This window comes from Aptenodytes patagonicus, chromosome 15, assembly GCF_965638725.1.
Source record: "Aptenodytes patagonicus chromosome 15, bAptPat1.pri.cur, whole genome shotgun sequence".
Taxonomy (NCBI): Eukaryota; Metazoa; Chordata; class Aves; order Sphenisciformes; family Spheniscidae; genus Aptenodytes; species Aptenodytes patagonicus.
In genome coordinates this window covers 9103382-9124133 of record NC_134963.1, presented here as the reverse complement: position 1 = coordinate 9124133, position 20752 = coordinate 9103382, and the positions used below count along the sequence as shown (strand labels likewise).

At 58.8% G+C, this 20752-nt stretch overlaps 1 protein-coding gene across 1 annotated transcript; it reads right to left on the bottom strand.

Moving 5' to 3' along the window:
* Nucleotides 1–232: 232 nt before the first annotated feature.
* Nucleotides 233–20020, bottom strand: SEZ6L (seizure related 6 homolog like). The gene is made up of 16 exons (XM_076352884.1): nt 19317–20020; nt 18927–19060; nt 12445–12637; nt 11675–11860; nt 11058–11223; nt 10014–10180; nt 8774–8968; nt 8544–8682; nt 5985–6181; nt 4543–4737; nt 4227–4418; nt 3794–3988; nt 3015–3047; nt 2750–2864; nt 2400–2502; nt 233–2068 (listed from the first exon to the last, which is right to left on the bottom strand). Exons 1-16 carry the CDS (start codon nt 19951–19953, stop codon nt 2039–2041), a joined length of 2877 nt encoding a protein of 958 aa, XP_076208999.1. The 5' UTR covers nt 19954–20020; the 3' UTR covers nt 233–2038.
* Nucleotides 20021–20752: the final 732 nt, after the last annotated feature.

Below are 20752 nucleotides of genomic sequence, written 5' to 3'. Positions count from 1 at the left end.
AGGGTTTGCTGGCTCCATCCCACGGGAGCAGGGGGACACCATGGGGCTGCACCAGGGCAGGATCTGGCCCCTGGAAACTGTGCTCAGAGCCGAGCCAGAGGCATTGGGCCACCGTCCCGCAGCAAGGTGTATGATATGCTCAGTGCTGACCCTCGCTTGCACCGCTGCAGCCCCTGTGCCTGTGCAGCAGGCCAGACCTGCGGTCCAAGTCTCTGCAAACTTACTTCAGACATTTAAAAATACAGAACAATTTGTATTGAGGTTATACTGAACGTTAGAGCTTCCCACGGAAGTACTTTATCATGTTCAAAAATATTTAATCCCAGCAATTTTCACATTGTTCTTATAAAAACAGACATATATGAAGGGAAATGAAATGCTTAGTACATTTTTGGCACATTTTTTTTCTTTTTTTTTCTTTTTTTTTTAACCTTTACAAATTACAAACACACATTCATTGTTTTTAAAGGAAAAAAAACTAAGTCTCAGCTGTACACTGCAGAGATGCACTAACCATCCTGAAACTAAACCAGCTTCCCGTGGTTACAATTGCCGTTCTACAAGGACAAAAGAAAGACACCAGCAGCCAAGGACACGTCGGCAGCTTTGCTGCCTTCCCCAGGGCCTGGCTGCGGGGCCGGCAGCGTGGGAGGGGGAGCAGCCCCGCCTGTGTCTGGCTCTGGCAGGGGTGAAGGCAGCAAAGGAGCACGGGGGATGCTGAGGCTCAAACCGGGATTTGCCTGCGGTGGGACCAGCTCTGATGGGCTGATTTCTGCCTGTTCTGCTCCCCCCAAGCTGGTCTCCCATGCCGGAGCCCAGCCACGCTGCCTCCCTGCCTTTCCTTCCCCAGTAAACCTCCACCTTCATCCCCTGCCCCTCTCCATCTCCCATCCAGCTGGGAGCCCCAGCAAGGTGCCAACCCTGGGGGCTTTGGGTGGGAGCTGCAGACCCGTGGGGGTCTGGGTGGGAGGCACCGGGTGGGCTGCGCTGCCCCGATCTCTGCCTGGTGCTGTGCCGGCATGGCTGCCCGCACACTGGGGCAGGCAGCAGACCCTCCTGCAGCGAAGGGGAGCTCGGCAGCCAGCGGGAGCGGTGGCAGGGAGCCCAGTCCGTCCTGCTTACCCTGAGATGCTACCGGGGGGCAAGGGTCCCGTCAGCAGGACGGAGGTTTTCCTGGCAAGGGTCACGGTAAGTGTTACTAATGTGGAACAACTGGTGTGAGCAGAGGGGTGCTGACTGCTCCGCTCCCGGTGCCCAGGGAGGCTTCCTGCGGCTCCCAGGCAGTGGGCTGCTGGGGGGTCCCTGGTTAATGCTTCTCCATAGAGCTGTGAGTCCTGGCCCGCTGCCTCTCTAGCATCCAAAGCAAAGTGGGAAAAGAAAGCAGCATGTACCTCGTGCATGCCAAGCCGTCCCCGGCTCCCCAGCACGGCAAGCAGGGCTCCGCGCCGGCTGGCAGCTTTCCTGAGCCGCGCTCCACTTCCCCACAGCGAGGACGGTCCCTGCGGTGGTGGCACACAAGCCCACAAGCCCCCAGCTGCAGCTTCTGCTCGGGGCAAGGGGAGCCGGGAGCTGTGGGACGAGAAGGGCTGGCAGTGCCGGTGGGACCCTGCGGCAAACCCTGCGCCTACCTCAGCTCCCAGCAATCAACTGCAGGCTCTTGCAATGGAGACATTTTTAATTTTTAACAACATCAGAACTGCAAAAATCCCCCTGTGTGGGTGTGGGCAGTGCTGGGGGATGCACCGCCGTGCGGGGGGGGGACAGCAGGTGCCCCCGCGCCACCCTGGCCTCGCCGGGATCCGGCTCTGCCCTGGCTCCCGCTGCTGCCTGCGCCTGGGGCTCTGCAGCACACCTATCGCAGTTTAAATAGAATAAATACAGTGAAGAAAACAGTAAAATCTTCAATAAAGAGGCAAAAGGAAAGACAACAGCAGGTCCAGGGGTCCAACCAAACTCCACGTGGTCTCTGGATTAGTTACTGAGGAAGTTCTATGAGAGCACATTAAGTTCGCAGCCGGAGACTCTCTTACCGCTGTCCTTATATTGAAACTTCATATTCTCTTGTTTCCTGAAAAGAAGGAAAAGCCAGTTGAGGGCAGCAGCTGTGTTTCAGGATAATCTCCCTGTTCCCAGGTGGCAAGAGAGGCCCCGGGTGTCATTTTGCTCCCAGGGAAGCGGTGCCCCCCCTGCCGGGACCGGGACCCTGCAGCCCCCTCTGCCTCCTCCTGCCTACTGGAGCCCACCTGGCCCCTCGGGAGCGACCGACAAGGATGGAGCCTCCTGCCCTCAGCGCTCCCGCATCAGGATGGCTGCACTCATCCTATTGCTGCACGCCCAGCAAAACCCGTGCTTCCCCATCGGGATGGTCCCCAGAGAGGAACGGGTGCAGCAGGACTCACCCCTGTCTCATAAATCGGGTTGTCGAACTCCGTTTCTACCGTGATCTGGCTGTAGGGGTGGGAGTACATGAGGGGCAGGCGGAGGCTGGAGTAGTACCGACACCTGGGGGGAGACGCAAGAGTCACTGCGCTGCACAGCAGGACCCCAGAACAAAGCATCCTCCCACATCCCCCCCCATGCCGGCTCCCCGCCAGCGCCCCAGGGACCCCGGAGTGGGAGCTTGGTGCCCGGCTCCCCAGGACCGTGCCCGGGGCGTGTGGCCGGCGAGGGCGCGGCGATGCTGAGCCAGCCTTGGCCACATCCCCACGGGGCTCTGCCGCCGGCCCCCCAGCCCAACTGCACGCCCCACCTTGTGAGATAGATGTACGCTCCTCCCAGCAGCAAGGAGATGATCAGCACCGGGATGAATATGGCTAAGGCCATATTTCCCCCCTCGAGCGACGTCTCTGCAGCAGCTTCTGCTACTAAAAGGACAAGATCTATTATGTTGGCATTTGCAAGCACCTTGTGATGCCCTCTCTGCCTCTGCTTCTCCCCTCCCTCCTCTTGGGCTCCATGCAGGCTCTGGCTGAGGGCCCTGCGCAGGGCTCATCCAGCAAATGCATGTCACTCACCTTCCAGAGCATGTTCAAAGCTGTCTTGATTCACTGGAAGAGAAATGGAGAGTTACTGGTACGTAACTGGGTTTGACTGAGTGCTGGCAGCTGTTTGCTGTGTGGGGAGCCCAGGCCCAGGGCCTCCCTACCCGATTTGGTCTCAAGCCATGCTGCAAACTTTCAGTTTTTAATAAGCTCTCAGTCTCTGTAAGCGCATGCACGGGACTGAGCGGACTGGGCAAGCAAGACACCAGCAGGACAGCTCTCCTCGGGGCGGTGGTACCCTCCAGAGAGCTTCGCAGACCAAGAAACAAGGTCTCCACTTATTCTCATTAAGTAGTAATTAAGAACAATTCAACCCTGCAGCTTAGTGCCAACGGGAGGGTCCTCCTGTGCCCAGAGAGCGCACTAAACCCAGACCTTATTTACGGTTATGCCTAAAGGGTTTCCTGGGGCTGACCTCTCCCATCTCAGCAGGTGCCCAAGGAGAGCATCCCTGCTGAGCCTGGGCAAACCGCTATGGGAAGCAACAAAGTAAGAAAAGCAAGCGAGCAGCCAGGCCCACCCCTCAACACCCCATACCGCCAGCACGGTGGCCAGAGGGTTTTCTCCCCCTCCTTGGGGCAGCAGAGCTTGCTCAGCACAAATCCAGAAAAGCACCCAGGTTTCTGATGAGTTTAGCTCCCAGTTAGAGAGCCACTGGGGGTCTGCAGCCAGACGGAGGTCCCCAGGCTGTCCCAGGTTGGGGACCGAGGGGTTGGCTGTCCCTGCGCCCCCCAGCCACCCCCCGCCGTTACCTTTGCAGATGGGCAGGGGTCCGCTCCAGTGGGATGGCTGGCCCAGGATGCATTTGATGGTAACCTCCCCCATGAGTTCAAAGCCCTCATAGCACATGAAGGTCAGGGACTCTCCTGGCAAGTACAGGCGCTTATAAAGTATTTGGTAGCCGTTTTCCGGCAGTCCTGGATTATCGCAGGCCAGCGACTCCTCGGCTGAAAGGAAACACATCTCAGGGTGAGCCCCAGGGCTTAGGCTGCTGAGGGAGAAAAGGAGCCTGGGAGGCAGTGGGGAAGCACCCAAGATCTCACCCCATCCCGCGTTCAGGTAGCTCAAAGCTCTGCACCACCCCATACGGCTGGGGAAGGTCTCGGCCGCAGGAAAGGGCTTCCTGGGACCCCCTGAGCAGAGGAGCCGAGCTGCGGGAGAGCAGGAGAAACTGCCCGAACTTACAGACGCAGTGTGGGAGCCGTGAGGTCCAGATGGGTGTCCCCGTCTCACGGCTGTAGCAGGTCAGCAGCGAGCTGCCCTCCAGCACGAAGCCAGGGTTGCACGTGTACTGAATGGTGGTCCCCACCAGCAGCACTGGGTCTGAGATGAGGCGGGTTGAGTGCTCCACCTCCCCTGGGTCCGTGCAGTACATAACTGGGGAAAAGAGGCTGCCTGAGTGGGCAGACCCAGCACGGCAGCGGGGACCAGCAGCCGTTACAAAGTGGTGTGGATCATGGGGATGCGGTGGGGACAGCAGCACCCTGCTTGGGGCACTTACTCTTTTCGCAGAAGGGGGGATCGCTGCTCCAGCTGAGGTCCCACTGGCAGGTGAGGGTGTCGCTCCCCACGATGTCGTAGCCTGGGTCGCACTGGTAGGTGATCTTGGCCCCTCTCACCAGTTCCGTGTGCGACGTGGTCTTCCAGCCATTCTGGATCTCGGGCAGGTCGGAGCAGGAGTCATTGCGGGACACCTCTGCAGCCAAGAGACATGCTGGCTGTCACCCACCAGGAGAGACCCTGCGGCACAGCCCTCCTCAGAGCCGCTGCACACGGACACACAGCTCTTCACCGAGTGCCTGTCCCTCCCTGAGAGCTCTCCAGCCCCATGCACTGCAAATGGCACGGCCACAGCTGGCAGCCTGGTCCGCAGGTGGCATCCCCTGGGCAGAGGGAAGGGGCAGCGGGGTAGCAGTGGGTAAGGGGGACTCTTTGAAGCCTTCCCAGCCCTGACCCTAAAAGCAGGTAGAGGGCTCTGCTGATGAAAACAGGGCAGTGTCTTTGCTGGGCTCAGCTCTGGCTGCAGGCGCAGGAGAGGAGTGGAGCAGATGCCGCGGTCACGGCACGGCTGGTTTGCTCCAATGAGGGGTTTCTGCCCTGCTCTCCCCAGCCTCATGCCCATGCCTGCCGAGCGCTGTGCCCACAGCTGAGCCCGGCCTCCTGTGCTGCAGTGCACCGAGGAGGGGACCTGCAGCCTCGCAGGTGATCTGCATTGCAGCTTGCTCTCTGTCGTAACCAGAGCTCTCAGCAGTGGAAAGAAAACACGCTTGGAAGAAGTCTGCCAGGGGAAGACAGGTGAGGGGAGAGGCAGGCAGCGAGACCGCAGGCAGCCATGGGGAAGGAGTGCCCTTCCCAGTCCTTGTCCCTTCCTTGGGCATCAGCCACCCCAGTCTGGCAGACATGGCTGCACTGAAGGACAATGCGAATAGACATCTCCAGATGTAGTCTAAGCCTCTCTGGAGCAAGGAGCTGTGAGCTGGGAACAGCCATCTCAGGAGCCTACATGGGGACTGGGTTTAGCGACCTCTCCTAGGAGGACAGCTCACTGCAGTGCCATCAGCTTCATGCCTGACAGAGTGTGTGTGTGTGTGGATCCTGCACTCTTAATTCCAGCCATTTTTCTCTCCCTGTTCTGCTCTGCAGTTGCACTGGGCCAGACGAGTGCTAACAGGGACCAAAAATGCCACTGCGCTCCTGCAGAACCAGCCTGGAAGAGGGGAGAAATACAGGGACACCCCAGAACTGACTGACCCAGCAACCTGCAGCAGGGCTGGGGGTTTCTGCAGGAGCTCGGTGGGATGTGGAGAGGAGTGCTGGTGTTACAGCAATTCTCTCTGCTTCCAAATCCAGCACCTGGACAACCTGGTCCAGCTGCGTGTCACGGTCCCCACCTGCACTGTGCTGGCAGGGCAGGGGACGCACCCAGCACCCGGCTCTCCCTACCTATGTAGTTCATGATGAATCCTTGCCCCTTCCCAAAGATGAGCCCAGCAGGGTCTGAGTGGAACTGGATGGTGAGGTCAGGGCTGGAAGAGTAGAGCTTCTGGGGACCGCTGCTGCCAACATACTGCCCCAGGATGCGGGCAGTGAGCTCGTCCCCGTCATAAATGGTGAGGATGTCGCTGTTGGTGAGGTTCAGGCTGGAAAGGAGAGCTTGGTTAGACAGCAGCTTGAGCAGGGAGCCCAGGCAGGACACAACGGTGTCAGGCTCAAGGGGCAGTGAGGCGACCGCCTGCCCCAGCACTGCAGTGCAGCAAACCTGCCTTGTGGCCCATCCCCATCCCTGTCCTAGCCCCAGCCCCAGGCAGGCTGGGCAAGCGCTGTGGTGCTGGCCTGTCCCGAGTGGGTCAGCAGTGCCGGTTTTCAAACGGCAACCCCATAACTCACCCCAGCTCCATCCTGCCCGCTGAGAGCTCTGGGTGGCTCAGGAGGGACCGAGCCCTCGCCCACCACCCCGAAGGCCGGGGAGGTGCCGGCGGTTCCCTGGGACAGGGGTGGCCCAAAGCCCCGTGATGGGGTGACACCAGTTTCACCGGACCCTGCCCCCGCGGCGTGGAAAAGGCCGGGACCACCGCGGCGGCCCTTCTTGCTGCAGCTCTTGGGAGGCGGCGGGACGGACCCCCGAGGCCGGTCCCTCCCACGGGGCTCTCCCTCCGCAGCACCGGCAGCCGGTGCGCCTCGGGAAGCGGCCCCGGCGGGCGGGAGCGGCCCGCCCCGGCCGAGCGCCCCGGTCCCCGCGCTCGTCCCCCGCGGCCAGCAGAGAGCAGTGGCGGCCCGCGGATGGCGCGGCGAGCCGGAGCTGCTCCGCCGGGGATGTCTGGGATCCTGCCGGGCAGGCAGGGCAGGCAGCAAACCCTGCTCCAGTGCCAGGGCCAGAACTGGCGGCAGCCTCCATCCACCCCGGTTGCAGCAGGGATGGGGCTGCCTCTTGCGCGGGAGGGGATAAGGGGCTCTCTCCTCGCTCGCCAGCAAAGGGCAGGCGGTGGATGCCCATCCCCGGGGAAAACATCGCTCCGCCGCCTCCAGTCCCGGCAGCTGGGGCTGCCAGCCCCGCTGCCAGGCTGTTTCTCTTGCCTCTGCAGCCCCTGCAGCCCCGCCGCTGGCTGGCTGCTCCGTGCTGGTAGCGGTCGCACGGGTGAACCGATCGGATCAGCCCCAAGGATGGGCACAGACATCGCCTTCCCCTGCTTGCTGCCCTGCCTCATCCTGCGTGCCAGCAAGGCTCACCAGTGCTGGGGAGCACAGCCAGCACCCAGCGCTCTGCTACCGGGCAGCGCAGGAGGGGCTGGGGCAGCAAAGGGTTGGGGCAGGGACACCACGTCCTCCCCTTCCCCATGGGGGAGAGGGGCAGGGGGAGAGCACCAGAATGCTCCCGGCCCCGCAGGAGGAGTCTCCATCAGGTTTGAGGCTGAAGTAGATTTCCCAGCGAAGCCTGGACTCCTGCACACGGGCAGGATCCAGCCGGCTGTGCGTGCACAATACCTGTGGGCCCAGGGCATGCTTGGTCACTGTGGGACCCCTGCCCTGCACATCAGCCCATCTAATTCAGCCTTGTTTGGAGATGCCTGAGCTGAACCCCAAAGGTTTGATTAAGAATGTTCTTGGAAGGCGCCCAGCTAATCCCCATGGCAAGCTGACATTTGTAGTAAATCTCTGCTCTCTGTCAAACAGGATTTTCTCAGTGACATTTATGTCTGATGACTTCAAATTGCTTGGCCTCCAGTTCTGCTCAGCCCAAGCACCCACAAAACTGGGAGAGGTGCACTGGGAGCTCCGACTTGTGATTTTACAGAAAGCTTTAAAATCTTTATGACTCTAAGCCCCTACTTGAAACACGCCCTCCTCTTGAAAACCCAAAATAGCATTGAAGGAGATTCCCTTTGCATTGGCAGCATTATCATGCCAAGGGCTTCTAGCCTGGCATTGAATCATGTACCACTCTGACCCCTGGCATGTGCAGCAAGTGCTGCCGTGCCTGCCCGTGCCCGGACGTGCAGCCAGGGCTTGCTGGGCAGCTCTGCTCTGCTCCCCGCAGCTTTCTGAGCCATGTCACTGAAGACATGGCAGAGCATCCCTCTGCCCCTCGCCCTCCCTCTATCACATTCAGCCCAAAGACTAAGCTGAGGTTTCCAGCTCATGGATGTCCCTAGGCTTTCTTAGCCCCGTATGAACCAGCTCGTGACGGTGCTGCATGTCACTCTGAGCTGCATGTGGCTGTGTGCTGCTGTGGCACCGCTCCCTGCAGTTTTGCTCCGGAGGAGTTCAGAAGCTGTCTCGGGAGCAATTAACTACTGCAATGGATGGTGTATCAGCACTTTGAACTCAGGGAGCAGCACTGGTACTGCCCTGGACCTCCCCCTGCGTGCCGAGTACATCATAGGGGATTAGGAAAGCTCCAACAAGGAAATGGTGCGGGTCCCTGGGGCAGGGGGGAGCAGGGATACTGCAGCGAGTGGGCTGAGCACTGTCAGGGCAGAGACACGCAGGTCCTGGGCTACTCACAGCTGGATGTCCAGGAAAAGCCGCTTCTCCTCGCCAACGTGGACCCTCCAGATGCAGTCCTCCCCCTCCGTGTAGGGCTCCGGCCAGTTGGGGGACAGGATCACCCCAACCACAGCGGTCAGCTCCCCCCCGCACATGGCTGCGGGAGCGAGAGGCAGGCAGGGCTCAGCCAGGGTCCCGGGGGTATTCGCGACCACCACCCAGCATCGCCCCGCGGCACAGGGACTGACCTCGGCACAGCGGCTCTGTGTCGTTCCAGTATGGGTCCCGCATGTTGACGCACTCAATGACGGCAGGGCCCTGCTCCAGGGAGTGCCCGGGGTCACACATGAACTCCACAGTGGTGCCCAGGTTGTAGGTGGGGTCGGAGGTGGTGAAGTTCCCGTTCTGGATGTAGGGCTCATAGCAGTGGCCCCGCTCGAAGGCTGGAAGAGAAACCCCCCGTTAGCCATAGGGGCATGGAGCTGGCTGGGGGGAGCGCTGCCTTCCCCTGCTCCTCACACCCTCAGCTCTGGGGGTTTGCTAGATGAGCCCTGGGCTCTGCCACTGTCCCCAGCTAGAAACCCATCCCTGCATCCCCGCTGTGCACGTATGGCCTCTTCCATGGCGTATTTTACAGGCAATTAGGATTAACAACAGTTTATCTGTTCCAAGCCATGCAGGCTTAACCAAACCCCACTTCCATTGCGTACCAGCATCAGTAACGCACTCGCTGTGTTGCCAGTTGTTGTATTTGCTGAGCAATCTACCCTGGGATTACTCGGCGTTATTGAGCTTGCTCAGAGGCGTGGGGCTCCCGCAGGACTGATCCCGGCAGCAGGATGCCCTTAAATGACAACTGGAGCAAATCTGTGTGAGCTGCCTGGGGCTTGCCTAGCGCCCCGTCCCTGAAGGAGCCACTGGCGGGTCCAGAGGAAGGCAGCCTGGTGGGCAAGTGCTGCAGCGAGGACAGGAGCCAGGACAGCCCCCGTCCCTGCGGCTGGTGTGCTCCACGCTACGGAGACTGAGGGACTGGGACTTTGGTGGTGGTGGTCACCGCAGGCTGTGTGATTCCCATGGCACTGATGGCCTTTTCAGCTCGGGTTTGGAGGGGCCCCATCCTGGACACAGCACCCATTGCCCCGGGCTGCCCCACAGCAGGCACAGGAGATGTGTCCCATGGACACTCAGCTCACCAACGAACATTTCTGTCAGAGTAAATGCAATTTCACTATTTCTTTTCCTATTTCTTGCTAGGCAAATGTATTCCCCAAAGATATTGCAGCACCAGGCAAGGTTTGGGTTGCCCTGCATGCCTGCAGTGATATGGGGTCAGTGGCACGGCGGAGCACCGGGTCTACCAGTGCCAGTGGCAGCCGAGACCCTTCCTACAGCTGTATCTCTGTTAATTGCCTGAATGTCCTGAGGCCTGGGAGCGTTGGCTGAGGCCGGCCTGCTGCTCTCAGGGGTACCGAAATGAGAACACATCACCTTCGAAGCGTATGTTGAAAGCCGTGGTGGCGGCGGGCTCCTCCGCGAGGAAGTCGATCCTGATGGAGGAGCCATCGCTGATCACCCCTTCGAAGGGCACGCTGTCGGCGCGCAGCGAGTCGTAGAGGACAGCGGACTGGTTCGTGTCGCCGCTGTACACCACCATCCTGCACGGGAGGACACGGCATGTTACATGGGAGAAGTGTCCCCACATACCCCCCGGAGTATCACCCAGCCCTTCCTCCTCCTCCGGTGTTCATGGAATATGGCATTTTAAAGAAATTGTGCAAACAAAAATTCACCAACCAGATAAGTCTCTTTTACTGTGTCATAAACAGGGGCTTTATTCTTTGATGTTACTACAAGCCATAAACCTGCTTTACTGCCTGTTACCAGGCTGAATGTTAATGCTGTTTAAACAGAAGCATCAGCACCACAAGCGTGTGCTTTGTGTTACGGATGTGGATAGTGGGGGATTTGCAGCTTCTTGCACTGTGGTGATGAGCAGCGCTGGGCATTGGGTATTCGGGGAACACAGCACACTGCATCACCCCACAGCTAGCGGGATCAGTCAACCAGCAAGACCCCCTGGCACTAAGCGCAGGGCCTCGGGATAGCAGGTGCTGGTGCTCTGCGCCTGCCTCTTGCAGCTCTTCTGGCTCAAAGACCTGTCTTGCCTCCTGAGCGCTTGAACACCTAAATCAGGAACCTCTTCTTCTGCACCAGGATCTTATTCTGTCCCCATCCCCACCATCCTCTGGCTGGCAGCCTCCTTCGTGCTGCACCCCGAGCTTGGGTCGGTGCTGCCTCCCAGGACACTTGCAGCCTGGGCACCAGGAAGGCAGGAGATGCAAGGTGGGGGACCTGAGACCAGCCGAGAGCTTCCAAGCCTTGGAATATTTAGTGCCCAGCAAAGCTCCCCGCTCCTCACCCTGGGCAGAGCAAAGCTCTCCGCAGTCCCGGGGGTGCAGGGAAACAGGCTCAGTGCAGACCTCGCCACTGGCCGGTAGCACCCGGGTGCACGAGCAGCTCCCAGAGCCTCACCTGTCCTTCTCGGTCAGCAGGAGCTTCTCAAAGTGCAGGTGCAGCTTCTGGCCCGGAGGGGCCCCGATCGCCCACACACAGTACATGCTGCTCGACTGGTTCCCCGTGTAGCTGGGTGAGAGTACGCGGCCGATGGTGGCGTTGTGGACCGTCCCGCCGCAGGGCGCTGCCGACAGAGAGCACAGCCCCGTTGAGACGGGCAAGGAGGCAGGGCAAGGCAAAGGGTACGGGCAGGCATTTGCACCCAGGGCTTCTGCACAGCAAAGGGGATAAACCCCTCCGCTGATTCCTGCTCAGATCTTCTCAGCAGTCTTTAATGCATGAACCTCTTGCCTGGCTTGGCTTTGCTTTGTTTTATGTATACACATACATGCTCACACATACACATAAAATCTATAATTTCCTTTCCCTTACCTGCCTAATTAGGAGGCAGATTCTGCTCTCACTGACATGAAAACCCGCAGTACCTCGGGCTGCACTGTGCGCAGAGCTGGGCATTGCTTTCACTCTCTTCCAGGACCACATTCAACTCACGGCGCAAAGAAAGCAACTCTAATTTTTTTTCTTTGGGGATCCCAGTTTTTCTTAGCACTGAGGCTAACTAACACGGAGCGTACCTGAGCAGATTGGCTCTGGGCTGCTCCAGTGCGGCCTCGATGCATTGATGCATGTAAGCACCCTGGGACCCTGCAGCTCGTAGCCCAGGTGACAGTGAAAATGAGCAATTCCACCCGAGTGCAAATCCATCACGGTGACGTCTCCGAAGTCAGGTCTCCGTGGAAAGTTGCAGCTCAGCATAAACACTGGAACAAGCACACATATTTCAGAGCTTAGGGCTTGTCTGCTCCAAGCCACCCTGCAGTCGGCGGGGGGAGCACTGGGGGCATGCTAGATGTGCCCACGGTGCCATGGGCAGACCTCGCTGCCGGCTGCCATCTGCAGAGCACTGACAAACCACCACGCTGCTGCTTCTCCACCTGCTGCTTTTGCCCAGACCCAGTTTCTATTTTAAAAAGAATTTGCTTGAACTCATCTTTTTTTTATAGCTCTTCAAGGAAAAAAATAGACTTGCAGTCTGAGTCTGTGTAGGAAGAGCCGCCGCACGGGGACAGAAACGGGGCAAGGCGGGTGTGAGGAGCACAGCCAGTGCTGGTATCCGGGACATCGGTGCGCACTGAACCCTCTGCCCAGGGCGCGACACAGGCTGCTGCTCGACCCGCCCCAGCCAATGCTCTGAGCACAGGCACGCAGCGAAACAGGAGCCCGGCTGGTCTGCGGGGGCAGAGCCTGGTATCCTTCCACCCCTGCAGCCCAGTGGGGCTGAGCCCTGAGGGACTGACGCCCCATCCCACCCCTGCTCACGCACCCACATTGGGAAGGTACCCACCTTGGTAGTGGAGCTGGAAGGTCCCCACCACCTCATCCTGGAAGGTGCGGAAGTAGACAGAGATGGTGTTGGTGGGGCTGCGGATCACCTGGCCCTCCACCAGCAGGGTCTGGTTGGCCAGGACTACCAGGGCATCGCCGTCCACCCCGCGGATGGAGAGCACCTCCCCGTCTGACAGGTTCACGCTCTTCACCTGGGTGGGAGCAAAGACCTGTGAGCTGTGGGGGTGAAGGTGGGGGTCCCGGCGGGTTGCTGGGCGAGCGGTCGCATTCCAGCCCCAAATACACGCGGCACCCGCAGCCGCAGAGCATTGCACTGCCGCAGCTTTCCCTCTGCACTGCTCTGAGCACTGGCAGTTCACTGGGGACAGGATCTGCTTGTTCAGCTGTGATGGAGCAGCCTGTGCCCCGCATGAGCCCAAGGGACCCCCATGACAGCTGACCCCTTCTCCCTCCCCTGGGACAGCGGGCGCAGGCAGCTAGAGCCGCTCACTTGAGACGTGTTTCAAAGCTGGATGCTCCTTTGCAGCACAAGTTGACCCACGTCTAGTTCCCTGCTGAAACTGGGGATTTAGGCAGGTGGTTAGAGGCAGTGAGGGTTAGACAGGAGGAAGATGGAGGGGTCCCACACATCGCTGGTCAGGGGAGCGGTGGAGCCCCAACTCCGCCTGGGAGCAGACCTGCATCTCGGGGCACCATGGCATGGAGCATGGCCATGGCCACGGCTCACCGGTCTCAGCCATGGCTGGGCTGTTCGGCACAGGTCTGCAACCAAACCAGGGTACATTTGTAGGGCTCGGTGCTCACCATCCACCCCGTGCACCAGGCATCCTTCCCGGGATCCCTCATCCACACTGGGGAATGGATGGGGAGTCACACGGTAAATGTGTCTAATGAGCAGTCCCAAAAGGCTTTAATTATTATTTGGAAATAGCTGAAAAGTAACCTTACATTTGCATTTCACGTCCATTTAGCTTAATAAATGGGCTCATATTTCAGCAGAAAGATGCTCATCAGATCACTTGTTTCCTTAAGTGTGCGAGGACCAGGGCTCTATATTTAGCACACACCACAGCCTTAGCCCGTAATTGCAAGTGCTCCCGACAATGTTGTGACTAGAAGGATTTGTTGCTGTTGTCACAACTGTGCCCGTCCCCCCCAACCAGAGCACGAGGCGGAGATGTGCCTGGCTCCGAGGGCCACTGGTACTGCAGGGGGGATCCGCACTGAGCCACCTGCAGTGCTTGGCGTCCTCTGACCTTCTGCTGGAAGAAGTGAGATTTCCACAGGGGAAACCACCCCAACCCCATCAGGTAACTCCCTGCCTGCCCCAAAGGTCTCTAAGCCCTGAATGGTGCCTGGAAAAGCCCGGTCCTTGCTCTGGGGCTGGGCTGAGCAGCCCCCAGGCTGGGTCAGAGCGTGCCAGGGTTCACCCCAGCCCACGCTTTTAACCCAGGAGGAGCTGATTTTGCCTTATTTTGCAGCAGGGTGCTGGGTCACTGCAGAGAGTCTCTGGTCCTCGCTGCAGGGAAAAGCAGTCCTCAGTCCTCATGGGTGCCATGCAGCACATCAGAAACACGGGTCAAGTGTGTGCCCTGGACCCCGACCTGCCCTGGGTTGTTTCTTCTCCAGGTTTTGTCCTGAAAACATGCCTCCCCAGCACAGCATGCACATACATTGCGTGTGGTGGGCCAGCTCAGATCTAATTATTAATAAATGGAACAAATTAAATGTTATTGGGGATGAATTATTTGGAGCATGGGATCCAGGGATGCTAAGTGGGCTACGTACAATGCTAATGACGTCCCCCCAGCTCCCACTGGGGCAGAGTTTTGCTTCCTAAGCCAGGTCTGAATCACTGCAAAGACGTTTCCAGGGTGTTTCTAACACATCTTGTTCTGAAATTACTCAAAGACAAACCTGCTCCCCAGCTAGCTTCCTCTAGTGATGATTAGCATCAAACACGCTACCTAGCACCGAATCACTCTGGCAAATTAGAAAGAGAAACGTTCAGGAGTGCCATCCGAGCAGCTGATTGCAGCCGAGCTGCTTTGCTGTCCCTCCCCAGCTCTGCCGCTGGGGAAGGGTTTCAGAGGAGCAGCTCGAGCAGGCAGAGCTCTGCAGAAGAGAGGGAGCTGATGAACGTTGCAGCATCTCCCCGGCCCCTCGCAGGGTGCCGTGGGGTCGGGGCACCGCTCGGCTCCACCGTCAGCCTCCCCGTTCTGTAAACCCAGGCTCAGAGGAGCCCGGAGCAGGGATGCCATTGCGAAGGACCCGCAGTTCCCCGTGCCAGTGCCAGGTAGGCAGGCATTCTCAGAGGACCTCAGCTGCTCTGGAGTAACTGGCAGGTACAGACGGATGCAGTGGCCTTGCGCCAGGGACTGTCAGCCGCTGCGAGAGGGACCATATGTGTGAGTTCCTGCCAGGGGCTGGGGAGGACAAGTTCTTACTTTAATCAAAGACCGCACCAGTGTCAGTTCCTAAAAAGTCTGTTGGGAAGACAGGAGGGATCCTTGATTCAGCCTGCCAGCCTTGCTCACCCACTAGAAAATCTCTTTAGGGAAATTCTATTTCCTGCCAAGAAGATTCAAGAATTTTAAAAATAAATATAATTTAACTAAGCATTCAGAGAACTGGCTGCTCTGTGGCTCCCAGGGCTGTGATGGTGTGACTCGACTGGCACGGGGGCAGGCAGGCTGAGGCACAGCTCTCTCCGGGATGCTGCAAGGGGCATGGGGGGCTGCTGGCAGCGAGCAGAGCAGAGACCCTGAGCTCTCACAGGGCGCCGGGCAGCCCCCAGCATCAGGCAGGTTTGCTGGCAGCCCTTCCTGACACCACACCTGATGTCCAGGCTTTGCGTCCGCTCCTCACTGAAGGGATATTTCCTCAGCAGCGAGCGAGGGTCTGACTCTAAAGGGTGCAAGGGAAGGAAGCAGAGGGTCCTTGTGGCCTCCTGAACAGCTCTAAGTGCCTGCAGGAGCTCTGCACTCCCAGTCTCTGTTTTAGGGCACAGTCATTCCTGCCACCACCAGGCTCTCCCATGGTCCCTATGCAGGGTCAGCACCTTCCTGTCCCAGGGGCTTCTTTTTTCCCCTGCAGATGCCTTTAACAAGATTCACAGAGGTAAAACTCTGTGCTTCACCTTCGGGTGCTCCACCTTCCCCATGCCACACGCTGAATCCTGGGGGAAACCTTCTCCCACACTCTCCAGGACATGCTTCCTCATGTCCAGCCTCCAGCGGGACCAGCTGAGACCATGCATCACTCATGACAGGGGAGTGCACCAGCCCGGGCTCCACACAGAGCCCATCCACCCCAGCTCCCCAGGCCACCCCACCGCAGAGCAACACAGTGCCTACGCAGCTCTGCTCCCCAGCCCAGCCTGGCTTCTCCCACACCAGCATCCCTGAGCAAGTCTGGCCTCCAGCGGTCAGCCCCAGCAAACCCACACGAAAAAAGGAATCCCCAGTGACTCACTTCCGTATCACACCACCCTGGCAGAAGACCTCAACCCCTCCTCACCCAGCAAGGTCTCCCCTGCCCATCTCCATTACAGGAGCTGTGAATTAAATCCAAATCACTTAAATGTTAACCAATTATCCACATCACGGCAAGGCAGCTGAGGAAGTTGCACTGCGTTACTCTAGCACCTGCCCGATGTAATTAGCCTCGGAGCCACTGAAGCTCACAGTGCTTGTACATGTGAAATAATTAAAAAGCAATGGAAGAGAGTCCGTCAGCACCAGGCAAAACAAGGGGGAGCAGCGGGGAGGTAATGGCTGTCCCTCCTGGCTTTGGCACGGGCATTGCCCCCAGCCAGGCTGGCACACTGGGGGTGAGCAGTGGTACCTGCCGTCCATCAGCTGGTCCAGCTAGTGCCTCCCTTACTCTGCTTCCAAACCTGAGAGCTGCTGCCACCCCTGCCGTCACCAGTCCTCCTCCTGCCACCTCCAGTCCCAGCCCTTCTGGTAGGAAATAATATTAGGACTGCCACCTTCCAGCATGCCTGTGCTAATTACTCCTCAAAGTACAAGCCGCAGAGAGGCACAGAATGAGGCCATTGGTATTGGTTTACAGGTAGGGAAACTGAGGCACGGTGCTGGGGTGATCCCTGGGGCCCTGCGATCTCCCTGTGCATTGCCGTGGGTCCTGGCACCTAGGAGGGGGGGTAAGGGCTAGGGATAACCCAAACCCCACGATTACTGGCCCTTCCACTGTGCTGTGCCCGTTTCCCCAGCCCTGGGGCAAAGGGCTGGGACGCTGCCGGGGGCTGGGATGTCAGCCAGCTGCACCCTTCCTGCCAGCAACTGCTTGTGCAGGGACACCTCCAGGTTCAGCTCCCTCGGGTGCTGGCCTTTCGTGCCAGTCTCGCAGGCTTGTTGGGAGCAGCCAGTCATGGGCCTTTATGGCAAAGCCTGTTTGTGATGGTGGGGAAACGTCTCAGCTGCAGGACCAGAGCTTTCTGCACCAGCCCCACTGGTCAGGGATGACGTCCAGGGTGGACTCGTTTTAAAATCAGGTTTCCATGCAAACACGGACAATGTTTCTGCACCGCACTGTCTGTCTCCTCCGTGGGCTCATCAGCATGTATCGTGTGTGACATCCCCTGCGCGAACTAAAGAGAGGGGATAAATCTGTTGTCTTGCTTGCCATGAATGCTATTTCTAGCTTCCTTGGCACATAAATCATGTCGCTGCTGCTGCCTAAATGGTTAAAAAGCCTTCTGCAGAGCTTGCTGCCTGCAGCTGCAGGTCAGGCACTCACCAATGCTGCCATGCTGGAGCACATCAGTCGTCCTCCATGGGCACCTGCGGAGGGGCCCTGCAGCGGCTGGGGTGGCAGGGCAGGGACCGGCAGACCCCTTCCCTCCTCCTGAATCTCTGCTGAGCTGCTGCCCACTGTGGGGCAGGGCACAAGCAAGCTTTTTGCTGCACTCAGCTGCAGGCAGCAGCTTCGGGGCACTCAGCACCGCTGCCTGCAGCCCCAGGGCCCATCCTCCTCCAGCTCCCACCAGTGTCCACCCAGCCGGGGCGGCTCAGCCTTGCCTGGCCCCCTGTGGGCATCTTGGGCACCCCAGGGGCTGTTGCCGGACAAGCTGCACGGTGCGTGCTCAGCCAGCTACAGATGAGGCCGTGCTCAGCCAGTGCGGACCCGCTGTTGTGATTTAATTTGTCTGAAAAGCTCAGAAGCATCAGCAAAGCAAAATGCAAAGCTCGGGGGGTGGAGAGGCTAATTTTATGCTCCATTAAAATCTCAGCTTACAATGGAGTGAGGTCAGGAGTGGTGTCACCTGATGGATTATGGATGGAGGCGAATTTACAGCGGAGCAGCCTGTCTTTAGCACCCTGCGGATTTGGGGAGACAGAGTTACTGCCATGGAAAAGTGTCTGAGATGTGCATACATCCCAGTGCTCACCCCTGCGCCACTGCCACTGCTGCCTGGCTCTGCCGGCTCCCAGGGCAACCTCCTCACCGGGGCTTGTTTCCACAGCGGCAGTCGCGCTGCGGAGGTCAGCCCCTCATGCCCGCCAGGGGGACGGCAGGAACAAGCTCACTGGAACTATTACTCTTTTTAATGCACATTCTTAATTACACAGATTAAAAGTTAATGGATTTTAATTGGATGCAAATGGCGACATGGGGAAAACGCAAGAACAAGAAAGGATTACACACCAGAGCATGGAGACCGCAGACTGATGGTGTTTGAAATGTGTCAGGGCCTCTGCCCTGCTCTCAGCCTTGCCAGGCTGTGGGACACAGCATTTCGGGGAGAGCTGACCAAGCACGTCTGCCTGGGCCAGACTCCCCGCTCTGATGGGTTTGCACAGCGCTGTGCAAACCCAGTGTGCTGCACCCATGCCGGCCATGCCTGCTGCTCCATGCTCCCGTGCGTGCCAGCTCACAGCATTTACGGGCGCCTTCCTGCAGAAACTCAGCCCTGGCTCTCTGCCACAGCATGCATATTTGCTGCTGCTAGGGTTTGCTGCGAAATGCCTGCTTGTCCGTGTGGTTTTTACCATGCAATTGTCAGGGACGTGGCCCTGCTTTGGTGTAGGAGCCGTTTGTCAAAACCCCTCCAAAGCAAGCGCTAGCTGGAGAGGGGACTTGTGCTGCCCACCCAGATGCCTCGGGGCTGCCTGCACACCTCTCAGCAGGCAGGGCAGCGAGGGCAGAGGGCTGGTGGCCGCGCTGGAGACAGCAGTGCTGCTTCGCCACTTCCCATGAAGGCTGAGTGCCTTTTTTGCAAATTGCCTGCCAGCGTCTCGTTGTTATATTAATTGCATGGCATTTTAACGCTTTGATCATTGCTGACGTTCAGGATGTAGTAATTCCCTTGTACAGTTCATTTATTACACGGACTAAGAAAAATCTCGGTTTTTCCCTGGGAAGGGGTTTTTTTAGCAAGTGCAGATGCCCAGGGTAGGTGTGCCCAAGGCCATGGGTGCTTTGCCATGGTCATCCCCCCACCGACACGCTTCTCACCTGGAGCTCAACGCCATAGCCTGTGTAGACGGTGACGTTGTAGGTGCACTCTAGGTAGCTGTGCAGGGGCAGCGGGGGGTAGTCCGTGGAATCGATGTAGCCCTCGGGGTCATGGAAGCTCATGCTGCAGAGGACTGGAGGGAACGCGTGTCAGGGATTGCCCCGGGGTAACAGCTCACCCAGCACCTCCCGCGCCCGGGTGCTCCCGCTGCCCTAAAACCCAGCACCCAGGTCGCTGCTCCAGCGGCCGACCCCGCTGAAGTGCAGAAGGTTTTAGGCAGCCCCACAAACCCAGGCGGTGCTGCTGGCACCGCACACAGAGCTGTTCCCCATCAGCTGCTGTAACCCCATTCCCATGTTCCCTGGCCCCGTCAGGGCAGCGCGGCTTACCCGGGGTGGGCTCCGTGGTTATGACGGTGGTGGTGATGATGGTGGACGTGGTGGTTTCTTGGCTCTCTTCCGACGCGGAGCTGTGCACCTCGCTCTCCATGCCGTTTGTCCGGTTAAAGGCGGTGCTGGCGGGAGCCACGGTTGGAGCCTCACCAGCATCACCCGCGCCGTCAGGGAAGGGCCCAGGGACCGCTGGTGGCAGGGTGGATGGGGAGATCTGCAGCACGGGGTGGCTGGTGGTGGCCTGACCCCCCCAGGGCAGCTCAGGAGGGCTCTGCTCTGCGTCCCCTGCCCCGGCCGCTGCCTCTGCCGGTGCACGCAGCTCTTGGGAGGCAGCAGGGAGCCCGGAGCCCAGTGGGCTGGCCGGGGAGGCAGCCCTGGGGGGCCCTGGCAGGGTGGGCTTGGGCCTCGGGTGCTTCCTTGCCGTATTTACTTGCTTTAGAGTAGGTGGCTTTTTCTTAACAGGGAAAGTTTGTTTTGTATCAGCGTCGGGGGCGACGGTGGGCATTGGCAGGATGCGGCTCTGCACCAGCAGCGTCGTCTCCTCCGCCGCTGGATCGGCGCTGTCCTCTGCGGCCGGCAGCAGGTTGAGGGCAGTGGCATGCCCGAGCTCCCCAGCTCTGCCGGCCAAACTCATGGTGTGCCCGAGCTCCCTGGCTCTGCCGACCGTCTTGTCCACCAGCTCATCCACAGCAAGAGGGTCCGGGCTGGCGGGGACCAGTGCTGCCCCTGATCCGCTGTCTGCAAAAAAATGGGGAAAAGTGGGACTTGGGCAATTCTGGGCATGAAATTATAGTTGTGCCGGCAGCACGAAATCAGCCCCCCAGGGAGCTGCGGCTGATTGAATGCCTGCCGCTCTCCCAAACGGGCTCATTATGGGAAAGCAATAATGAGCCTGCACCGACTCTCTGAAAGTTGGGTTTCTGCTGAAACTCGGTGGCCTTATCTTGCCGTTTCAGAGCTGCTATTTGGTCTCTTTATCTAGAGGTCACTTGTTCAGGGAAGTTCACTCGCTCCTGCTGAGTTTGTTGCTCTGGCTTGGTCTCTGTAAAAAGCCTTTATTTTTGCAATTGTCATCAGTAAATATGGCTATTTCAAAGCGCCTGATTAGGCTGTGGCTCTTTCCCATTGTCTTCCCCACGCTGCTGCCTGGCGGGGAACAGACGCCGATTAACTGGCTTCCTCCGGCCTCCCGCGGCAAAACACCACCCGCTTCTGCAAAGTCTCTCCTTAGGCAGCCACTAACCTTTTGTATTGGGCAAAGCAATGCGCGGGAAAGAAAGAGTAATCAAAGCCGCACCGCCACTGCTTCGGCCAGGGAGTTTAATTGCATGAAATACAGATTTATTCACCACCAATGGGTCTGACTGAGCTGCGGTCCACGGTGTAAAATAAGCTGTAAGCAGTGCCGTGGCTCTGCGAAACGCTGCAGAAAG